Below are 12,066 nucleotides of genomic sequence, written 5' to 3' on the forward strand. Positions count from 1 at the left end.
GTGTATTCTAAATGTTGTGTGCAGTCTGCAGCCAACTCCTTAACAAACAGTTGCCAGAGAACGCACCTGTAATTCTATTATCCCATTCGGCTTGTGTTATTTCCACATGTTCAACCATATTATGGCACACCAATGTCATACCTTTTCTGTGCATCCTAGAACCAGGAAGATAAAGTCACACTCCATCTCTTTAACCAGGACTGACATGAACACTCCACCTCTGCAGTTCAATAGATTCAATTTTCAGAAGAAAGAGATGAATATCATTCAATAAGTGGCTGACAGGTCAATAGATGTGACTGACCTTGTTCCCAAGGGGGTGAGTGTCACATCGCAAGGACAGAGATCGAGACGGACTTTAGAGGAGAAGGGGAAGAAGGAGCCCCATGTCCTGTACAGCATCCTCAGCTAATGGGATTGTGTTGACTCAGCGAACCCCCTGACTTTTGATATGTTTTCTCATGTCTGTGTGTTAATTGTTTATTAATATACAGTAACAAAAATTTTTAAAGTAAGTACTGTAAGTCTATAGATCGATTTTCTACATTTTGCAACTTGCAATCTCAGGCCATTTTACTGTCTTAAAATATTACTACATTTGAATATCTTGGTTATACATCTTAATGATGCAACTATGAGCATGCAGCAACTGTTATGAAATTGTTCTGTTTTGTTCAGAATTCTATTTGAGGATATTGATTTGTCAGCCATTCAAAAATGATCCATGTAATACAACTATTTATGCAATGACAGTTTCAATCTTTGGCTGATTCTTATCTTAATCCCTTGATTAATTGCTTGATAATTTTTCATTCAACAGCCTCAAACAATCAAGCAATAGTTGCCTCTGAGTCGCGCCTTTGGAATCACCATGACCTGTATGACTGACACCATGTCTACACAGAAATATAGCGTGTGCACCTGGAAACTTGCCTGAACCTTGCATTTGAGCTGTGTTCACTTTTGCTTTGGAAGTGCACAGGGAAAATATATATTGGGGTCTACAGCAACACAATAGATAAGAGAAAACTACTGTTGAGAATGTGGCTTTCAAAGAGTTGAAAGCACACACCAGACTCTAAAAATACTGTAGACTGTGTTCAGTGGAAGCATTGATGTAAAAGAAGCTAAATTATTTAACTGAAACAAATTTTCATAATTCATTTTATTTTGTGTGTTTTTTCTGTAGGAAAGACTTTGGTTTTGATGCTAACACGTGCACACAGTACATAGCTAGATTAGTTCAAATGGGAGTGCATCTATCATGTGGTGTGTGTCTCAAACGTTTGACAGCAACCCATACCCACGGAGTTTTTATTATCTGAATACATACTCACATACATACACTGTTGCCCATAAATTTGGAATGAAATATTTTTGTAAATATTTTCTAAATATTTTTTATTGAACAATTTCTTCCAATCATATCACATTGAAAATTAAACCACAATTAACCTTTGCATGAAAGATGAATGTGTCTGAAAAAGAAATTTATTCCAACTTTATTGGCAGCAGTGTACATACTGTATGTACAGAAGCTATCAGAATAAACAATATGTGCAAATTTGATAGTGTTGATATATAAATCTGACCATATAAAAAAAAGATGCAAAAAAATATATTGAAAATTGTGGTTGAAAAAAGTTCATAAATGTACAGCAGGAAAGAAGTTTTTTTTAAATCGTGAGCCAAACATGTCAAATCCACCTAACTGAAAAGTCAAATCAAGATGTCGCTATACCAACTAGGTTGTCATTGAATATTTTATTTGCAAATGAAAGAGTAATAACTCAGAAGTCGTAAAAATATACATTTTTTTACTTGTGATATTTACATGGATTGTTTTCATCAAACGAAGAAACAAAAAGTTTTGTACTGTTTTACAAAACTTAAGAGAAGCCACGGCAGAAAAACAGATGACAGTAAAGAATAAAAGTGTCTTACATTTCCTTTAGTAATGCCACGCTGAGCGTGTTTCCCTTTGGCACTGAACAATGCAGTCAAGAGAAACAGCCAAACACCCAGATCCCACTCAGGCTGGTGATGAGCATAGCACACAAAAAAGTGCAAAGTACATGGAAGAAAATTCCTAAATAACAAAAAAGGCAAAAATAAAGCTTCTTAAAGTTTTTATGTGAATATATTTACAGTTATAGAATGTTTTTCTTTTCAGCCAAATACAGTTATGTTACATCAAAGCAAAGCATTCCCGTTCATTTGCTCAATCTCCTATGACATGCAGGTACCTTTGCTTTCCTTTATGAGGTTGACTTCAGCCCCATCTGTCGCCTCTCTAGCAGTAACAATACAGTATATCACATTCCCTTATACTGAAATACAAGGCCCAACCACAAAGTCTGAGCATCACTTTGCCCTGCTCTGCAGCGTTTATCAAAAATGAAACAGCTTAATAGAACATAAAACTTTGTGACTACATGAGGTTCATACTCCTATCATATAATGCAAGATAACCATAAATGGTTTTCATGATAACTGCACCCTTTGAGTGTTGATAATAAGACAGTATATAGTGCTGATGGATACTGTTTTGAAGAATGACGTTGAATGTGCTGTTGAGGTGTGTTAAGACTTTTCCTCCTCCACTCTCTCCCAACTGACAAAAGCTCCTTAAAATTCATTTGTTGGAAAGAGCGCAGGTTTGTCAGGCCACAAAGCTGCACACGTAAGAGGAGAGATGCTATGCAAAGGCTCATAAATTGAGAAATCTGCCACCTGAGACTTGCAGTTGCTGGAAAGCAAATCAAAAAGCTTGGAGGAATTTAACAGCTGGAAGACTTGCATCTCTTCCTCCACCTTCAGTGCTACTTTTATCTGTAGTGGAGGGAATTTCAATGGCAGGTGCCTGCAGCCCTGGCTCACTATCAATCCCGTTATACCTCTCTTGATTCCCAGTACTTCTCTTGAGGATTGCCATGAAAAAAGTCTTAAAACATTTGCTATCCAGATTGTTAGGATGCATGTCAATGTCTGTTTGAGTGTGTGCATATGTTTGCATGCAATTGTGTGTGCTACAGTAGGTTTTTTTTGTATATATGAATATGTGTGTGTGCAGATGTCCCTTGGGGTGATGCAGTGAAGTGTCCCTATCGTGTGTAGCATTTAGTATCCTGGTTCCATCAGTCAGTTGTAATACCTCAAACTGATTCTAAAAGAGCAGAATTAACAAGGATCAAATGTGTGTATGTGTGTGTGTGTGTGTGTGTATACGTGTGCAACTGTAAATTTGTTTATGATGAATGTGTCTATGCGAACGTGCCATGTACACCTTTTAATTTGTGTGTGTGTGCAAATATATTCAGCTTTTATTTGTTTGTACTTTCTGTGAGTAAGTGTGTATGTGTGTGCCTTCAGATGGCATCAGTACACCCAGGGCCAAGCGCCTTCTATGTTAGAGAGACAGCAGGAGCAGGGAGAGAGCGTACAAGTGGCCTCCAGAGCTGACTATAGTTATGAATAATGGACGTACCTTGTCTCGAGATGCCACCCCCACAAGCAAAAACAGGACTGTTGCCTGTGAAGCCAAGTTCAGTCAGTGAAAATGAAAATAAACACTGCCAGTCTACAGTCATATCAGTTTGAATAGAGATTACTTTGCCTGACTGGATCCTTCTCACTTATTGAATGGCTAACATGAGAATGTGTGGGTGTGGCCCAGGGGCTAATACTGAATTTACATGCACACACCCACACATACATACAAAGACATACACACACACACACACACACACACACACACACACACACACACACACACACACACACACACTCACACACATTCACAAACAAGGATGCATGCATGCAAGCTCGCGCACACAAACATATACAAACAGTACTGTAGCTTCCCTGGTCAAATATGAACTGCTGTCTCTAATTGAATATAAAAGGCATTTTTCTAAATTACCCTTACAATTTGTCACATGGGAAATCCCGCATGTGAAGTCAAACCACATGTGCTTTTGGGACAGATGTTGGTTTTCAAAAGTTTAGACTATACATTATCCTCACAGAATAGCAGTGTTTATTACAAGCTATGATATCAGTAAGTGCCACTTTGCAATGCTAAGAACCTATAGTGGAGCTAAAATGAATTACTTTGTCCTGAGAGTAAAGGTTACTGGAGTCGTTAATATAAAATGCATTTTATATTATTTAAAAATTCTCAACAATTTTCACACTTGATAAATTGTTAGATGGATAATGTGCCAGATTAAAGGTCAGGGTCAAAATATTCACTATTCGTAGCAGATTTTATCATAATCAATCACTTTCTGTTTAATACAACTTCCTGTTGATCAAAGTGCTGGTCAGTGGGAAATTTTGACCTGTTGATGTTGTTGATGTTGAATAAAGGGCACAGAGTCCTTGAAATTATGAGACACAATTTGCAGGGGGTCAATATAATCTACATCTTATTAGAACCTGGCCAGTAATTGTACAGATATATATCTTTCTACACTACCCATTATGTATGCTAATATTTGTTTTACATGAACACAGAGTTCAAAGATGACATCCAAATAAAGTTTCACTGGTTCACTTTGATGAAAACATGTACAGAAACACATGGTTTAAATTCACTTCTGGGTTTCTCATTGACACTTTGGTAAGGGGAAAATTCCCCCTCACATACCCTTATTTATTAAATGAAATGACATCATGTGCATATATCTATCTATGTACAATATAAAACAAGACTGATTACAGAATGTACAATACATTGTCCTGTGGCATGGGATTGCTTTCTCTCTCTGCTTGGTACTCCCTAGGCTGCATCTGATCTTACTTGGGCAAGTTTGTAAAGTTGTAACTCTCAGTATTAGTTGCTGTTGACCCTCAAAGCTGAGTGTGAACTGAGACTTAACCACTGGTGTGCTGAAGATAAGGACAAAGAAAAAAAAAAAAAAAAACATCAAATGGAGGAGGGATTGCAAAGGCACACTAGTTGGGCTACTTGCCCTTTTTCAGCTACTTTCAGTCACACTGCACTGGGTCTGTCTGAGGACACAACAAAGAGGGGATTGGCCGATAGCACAGCTCAACCAATAACCAAGCAGGATTCACTGAGACAGCAATCGAGTGCCACTCCATTGTTATGATTCCAGGGAGAGAACTGACAATGATACCATACACACCTTATACAATGGAAGTCTCCAGAATCACACCCCTTGCTTTCTTCACTCAGACATAGTAAGTGTAAAACTGAAGGTCAATGTCAATTCTTTGTGCCTTAGTTGGAATATTGATTTGGCTGAAAATAATAGGATCCATCATCTTTGTACATCACACATTCATGGTGACAGATTTTGGTTTAAGTCAGAAATGTAGCAGGTAAACAAAATAGTAAAAATAAAAAAAATAATAACAACAATAATAACCCATTCTAGGGATTGGTGGCACTTCTTAATATGGATGAATGGACACATAGCTGTCTGTCACCCTTCACAACCTGTTCCAGAGAGAAGAGACAAAGGAGAACAGAAACAACAGAGAAGAAAAACAAGTCTAGCTGATCTAATAGATACTTATCCCCTATATTTAAGGTAATGAATTGCTATAGGCCTAATAGATACTATTTAATAATTCAGGGAAGATAATCAGGATCAGAAAAGGATGTCTATAGATGTAGACAGGAAGGGGGGAACCAACTCCATTGTCAATGCTACATCCTTGTACCTGAATTTTCCCCTGATGATTGGTAGATTAGATGAGCTGTTGGTAAAGATGATGAGCCAGCTGAGTCAGTCTCAGGACTGCTCTGGTTTCTCGTGGTTCCTTATGAGAGCATGAAAAAGACGGGGAGCATTGAAGCAGATGATGCACATGCTGCACACTGTGTCTGTCCACATGAATGGGCAAAATTGGTCCGGCCCACGGGAGGCAAAGGAGCATTGTGGTTTCAGAGCAGGTGCTGCAAGCATCCATTTGGAGGTGCAGGGTGACATGAATCAGAGAATACCAAGCCCCTGTCCTCCCAGAGTAAAAAACTAATCAGTAGCTGTCCTATTCTCTTGCATTTTTCTCCTAACTGCAGCAGGAGCAGTTGCAGTGAAGCTCAACAGCTGTATGACTCCATTGGTACCTGGCTCAGAGTTTGGTTTTATTATACAGCCTTTACTGTTTCCCTTCCCCTGTTTTTCTCTGCTGCATGCCTAACCCTTTGATTTGATAAATAAATAAAACCTCTAGAAGGGGGCTCCTTCCGTTTCGGTGCACATGCTTCTCTGTGTCTTTCAATGTTAAAAGAAGGAACTTTCCTGCCTTTAGCCAAGAGACACAAACAGTGTTGCATCTCAAGTCTTGATTTTTCTTTTGTTTTGTTGTTTTATATAATTCAATAGGGGGCAAGCATGTCTTATTTTCCCTTTTTAATAATGCATTCATTAAAAGTACTTTTTGTTTTAGGACTAATATTATTTATTCTTTTAATTACATCCTTTTATAGTTGCATTTCTTTGTTTATGGAAGAGTCTTAGTCTTTGGGAGGGGGCTATGGGGCTTGGGCAGGGGTGCTAGTCTCACATGACTAAAGGAAATGGCTATCTTTCAGTTTACACAGTCTGAAAGGCCTTGGTTTGGGCGGGCACCATGAGGGTTGGAGGTGTGGGCCCTGACATGTTCCTGGAGTTGAATTTGGGAGTGGCAGGGGGCTCAGGGGTCTTGGGGGGTACCACTGTAGAGTAGGCTGGAGGGGACTGGGGGAAGCCTGGAGGCTGTCCATTTTCCTTGAGAGCTGCCACAGCAGGTGGGCGAGGACGGTGACCACGCTGAGCACTGTTGTGCACCATGGACTGGGTGGAGGAGGCACCAGAGCGTGAGCTGCCAGAACGGGATGAAGAAAGGGAGTTGGGCTTCACTAGCTTGGCCTTGGGAGCCTCTGCATCCTCCCTGTGGACACACATGCACACACACACAGGACTGATCACTGTCCATTTATTTTATTTCAACTGTGTATCTAAGAATAGAAAAATTATACACAGATACACACTCAAGCACACAATAAACTGCAAAGCAGCACAGCACACTACCACCATTCCTATTCACATGGGACTGCTACAATGTGGGGACCTCATGTAATTCATGAGATACCCCCCACCCTTGAGTTTGTGAAACACATTTGCATGGAATAATGAAATCTGCTGAAATGACTAGTTCCCAAGATACAGTTGTTGAAAGAATAAAAAAGCTGATAACACAATGAAAACTTTCTTTTATAATTTCACTTTTTCCTAATTTTTTTCATAACAGAGGGAAAATAAAAAATAACACAGAAGAATAGAAGCTTCATGGCATAAACAATTAAAAAGAATTCAGTTGAGAGTGCCATTAATCACCAAAACTAAGGTAATTTGTTCAGTGACTGTTAGCTGGATGGTAATAAAATTGCAGATCTTTGCAGTTATTATAAATCACTGTCACTGAGTCACCAGGGTGTGTGGGTTGTGGGGCTAAGTCAGCAGGTAATATTGTCCCATTGATATAAGGCTTATGATTCTCTACAGTAAGTCAGAAATAGAAACCTCTCGTCCGTGCACTGCTGGCTACTTGGTGTCATCTCAGACACACCAGAGAAGGTTTTATAACTCTTCGAAGACAGAAAGAAATTGCTTAAACAGTGGTGAGGCCCATGAGATGTGCTTGGCTAAACGTGGTGTGGTCTGGCTGAGCACATTAGACTCTAAACATGGTATAAAAACAGAAAACACTTCATCACATCTACATTATTTACTTGTAGCTGTCCCTCAACCACACTGCATTATGTATTGTTACATCAGTGCTGTAAACTTAGACCTACACTAACTCTGTCACAAAAATGCTTTTGCTTTTAGTGTCATTAGAGGTCCACAGGGTCTACCACTGCACACAGGCTTTAATGAGAGGACTAAACACTACCTAGTAGGCAGGAAAGCAAGTACCTGCAAACAATAAACACATATAGACATAAAGGGGCTGGTACACCGTCTGCTACAATTTTAGTGGTTATCCTGGTGCCTCAGATGAAAGGATGTGGTAAATATACACATTTGAATTGCGTGGGTGGCTCTGGGGTCAACACACACAGATTGCCACACAGCTATCAAATGTACAAATGCAAGCTTGTTTTAAGCAACTCAAATGGATATCACTTTATTCTCGCATCAGAAAATCAATCAGTAAATTCAATCAGTAATTATTTCACGCAAACTATTTTTGAGCTTTTACGTGTCTTAAAAAGATGGTTGACTAAATAGAAACTACGGTAACGGTAACATTAAATGTCATCCAGCTGAAACCAGACACTCATTCACCCAGCAGTCTGTCCTCACAGCCTCATTGAGTTTTATAATTGCTAACTATATCACAGGTCACTTTAGTAAGAAAGGCTTATGAGCAAGAGATAAGTGTCATACGCCCGTAGTGTTGTTTGTTTATAGCCTAGCAATGGATTTTTACTTGTGGCGATTGTATTGAGGCTGCGAATATCATAAAAGTGGCATTTTTATGTAAATATTATAATGATAATCAAAATGTATCTTTTTTTGTTTTTCTGCAATAATCAAGCTGCCAGTAAAAACTGTACGACACATCTGGCTTACCTGCCAGGATGGAGTACTTATGGCCTACAGTACTTTATTTTTGAGCATAAATGCAAGACTTTGAAATGCTGAAAGGGCAGCAGCATCTACATCTCCACCTGTACCACCCCCTCCCGAGGTGGCTGTGGTAGATCTTTGTATTGCTGCATGATATATTTTTCTGCTACATAATACCCACATAGCTCAGTGCCTGTCAGCCAGATTAAAACTTACAAGTTAACTGCAACTATTCTAACAGAGAGACACACAGTAGAACACACCAACTAACACATGAAAAACATAATTTAGCTTTCAGCATGTGAGCTAAATAATCAAACATGTAAAAATCAAACAATCAAACAAACCTGATCTCATTTGGAGTCTCCTCCTCCTCATACTTCTTTTTCTCTTTTTTCCGGAAGACAAGCCAGATGATTAATATGACAATGAGGACACCAAGAGATATTCCCACCACTGCACCCGCTACCATTCCAACATCCCTCACATCTGTGAAGGGGAAGGAGAAAGTGATAGGAGATTGAGTCACTTAAAGTCAGTTTTCATTTATAATCTTGAGATCACACATTCTTATGGTGGAGCCTATGTTTTTTATAATGTATATATTTATTAACTTTATACATGGGATGGATCACTTTGATGGATGAAAAAATGTATTCATTTGTTAATTCTATTTTGCAATTACATCAATTGTCCTCTGTTTGTCCCACTTTGTCAACACTTAAAGTATCACCAGAGCAATTGAACTTTTCTGCTGAGCTACGAGATGTGTCATTTTCTTGACATGACCCCAGCTGCCCTGGACCTCTCAAGAAACGTATTAGACTGACAGTGAAACATAACTTTTGGAGCTGAGGTTTTGACCATTAGCCACCAGTTCAGGTTTAGTGCAGTCCCTAGTGTTGGAACACTCAGGGCAAATGGACAGGGTGGGGGTATGGAGCAGATAAAATGCATTTCCAGAAACAGTTTGAAACAACAACCATCAATCTGTGTGACAGTTTAGTTTGAGGTGTAAGCTGTGAGACTGACTCCCCCCATCCACAACCCCTTTTTTGCCCAAAACTCACGTTGCATTGTGACCTCAACAGTGCAGTTTTCCTCTCCCACGTCGTTGCTTGCTGTGCACCTGTAGACACCTGTGCTGTCCATAGTGAGATTCCTCAGGGTCACAATCTCTGGGTTCTTGAGATCTGGTGATTAAAAACAGTTTAACTGCAGAAACAATTCAATTTCTTTTTTATTCAGTATGTCATGGATTAAGAGGAGGGAGGGAGCGAGACAGACAGCCAGGGAATAAAAGAGAGAGAGAGACAGAGGCATTGATAGTTGCTTACACTCACCAAGTCTCCATAACAATGAGGGAGACTTGAAGACTGTACCAGAAGTGTCTCTGAGAGAGTGATGAAGCACTACAGCCCCATGGGATATTTAGTCATCCCCACCAATGACAACCATGTAATATTACCGTTCACCAGACCCACAAATAATGGTTGCTGACGCTGTGTGTGATCGTCCAATGAAAACTAATTAGACTGAACAGGTGTTGTTTGGTGGAGGCCATTAATTTGAACGTTTTTGTCTGGGCACACGCCATCACGGATGCCAGTTGAACACCGTAGGGAAAAGAGGCTGGCATCCAGGTTTGTTTGAGCTGCTTTAGAGAATGCACAGTGGAAAGAATTGCCCTACCACTTTTTTGCTATACACCGTCTCTATTACTATTTAGAAGAGATATGCTTGGCTTTGATGCAAAAAGAATGCCAAAATCCACAGCATGTGAATGAAGTATGCCTCAGGGCTACTACAGAGCCAATGTTTTATTTTGGTAGAGGATCCAGTGGGAGCTGCCAGTCCAGTTCTGCGTATTACATTTGATTTTCTCTGCTTTACACACAATCCAAGAAAACACCTATTTCGCACTAACTTCATGTGTGCAGGTACAATTCACTTGAGCCAGGTTGACATTTCAATGTCACAGACATCTTCATCTGTAACAGCATCAGAGCCTCTTGTTTATATATCTCATCCCAACAGAGTAGGCATAGAAATCACACTGCTGTGGTCTGCTTGCTTTGCTGATTTTCTCAGAATGTGGTTCCGGGCTTATTGCTAACATGTGGGGTGTGGCAGTAGTTTAGGAATAATAAACACATGCATTAATGAATTGAATGAACATGAATTAATTATGCCAATCTAAGACCACTAAAGTGCCCTTAAACAAAGCTTTGTAACTGAGGCAGTTCAAAAACCCGTGGGAGAATGTAGAGGTTCTGGGTGGATGTGGCTGTCATGCTTGCAGGCTTGCATAGAGGATAGAGACTCAGCAAAACCTTTCCTTGGATGAATGCAGCCTATAAAAATCCCTAATATGAGAATGAATCTTTCTAACATTTCTCTGCAGTGGGCTGGATGTTGAATCAGCATGTCACTGTAGTGCCAGTTACTTTTCTTACCTATCAGTGCCAGGTTTGGCAACTTGCCCAGACTCTTGCCTTTGTCCAGTACTCTCTCCCACTTGTAGCTGATGGGGTCTGAACCATCACTGGACTTACAGCTCAGCTTGACATCACTGCCCTCCAGCAGTTTGCCATCCATCCAGCACCTCGGCTTCGAAGGCTTGACTGTGGGAAAACATGGGAATCAGAAATTGTTTCATGATAATTGCACCCTTTGAGTGTTGATAATAAGACAATATAGTGTTATTATTCTCATTTGGTTGCTGGTATTTTTACAGTTTTTAGTTTTGCATTAGATTCCAAGACTGTATAGATGGTGCCTTTACTGTAAATGATTGTATCAACAAAGTAGAGCCATGCAAACAGACTAAAATAAGTAAACATACTGTATGTAAAAATTGTTGTGTGCAAAAGATTAACCATGGTAAAAAATCACAAAAAAATATTCTTTGCCCTAAAATTTAATCATCTGTGACATGCTATGTTAATATCAACACATTTCCTAATATTGTTAACTCTTATTGCTATTACTAATGTTTCGCAAAATCAAATGTCCATTCATTTTCGAGAGATAGGTCAATGATTAAATCATCCTTGAATTTGAGTTTCCAACTGAATTTCTTTTCAGAAGCAGTCCATTAGCAGCTCATATTGAAATATTGAATTTAAATGAAGTGCAAAGGCACAAAAGTGAGATAATAGAAACAAGTGGCTTGCTAAGTTGCATAAAGCTCTAATGTTTTACATACATTATGAAGTTTATTTAAATGTATAAAGAACCAAAACAAAGAAAAGAAACAAATAAAATTACTTACAAAAAAAAACAAAAAACATACATATTACTTCATTCCCTTTAGGAAGGGATCAAAGGTTCAAACATTTTACTCGTAGTCCATTAGCTGCAGGCAAAAAACAGCATAGCCTGTACAGCTCTGTGTGCTCTGTTTGGATACATGCTGAATGGCACAGCAAAGTTACAAAAATAGCACACTGTTTTCTCCCTGCCGAGTGAGATA

The 12,066-nt window shown here is 39.2% G+C and overlaps 1 protein-coding gene across 1 annotated transcript in view; it reads right to left on the reverse strand.

Annotated features, from left to right (window-relative positions):
* Window positions 1–1,797: 1,797 nt before the first annotated feature.
* Window positions 1,798–12,066, reverse strand: part of clmpb (CXADR like membrane protein b) — a 63,224-nt gene continuing 52,955 nt past the window's right edge. Inside the window, exons 4-7 of the mRNA XM_067507709.1 lie at window positions 11,048–11,215; window positions 9,662–9,784; window positions 8,939–9,080; window positions 1,798–6,906 (exon numbers count right to left, since the gene is read on the reverse strand). Of these exons, the coding sequence (XP_067363810.1) occupies window positions 6,570–6,906; window positions 8,939–9,080; window positions 9,662–9,784; window positions 11,048–11,215 (770 nt within the window). The 3' untranslated portion in view covers window positions 1,798–6,569. The remainder of the gene's footprint in view (window positions 6,907–8,938; window positions 9,081–9,661; window positions 9,785–11,047; window positions 11,216–12,066) is intronic.

Source organism: Channa argus, chromosome 6, assembly GCF_033026475.1.
Source record: "Channa argus isolate prfri chromosome 6, Channa argus male v1.0, whole genome shotgun sequence".
Classification (NCBI taxonomy): domain Eukaryota; kingdom Metazoa; phylum Chordata; class Actinopteri; order Anabantiformes; family Channidae; genus Channa; species Channa argus.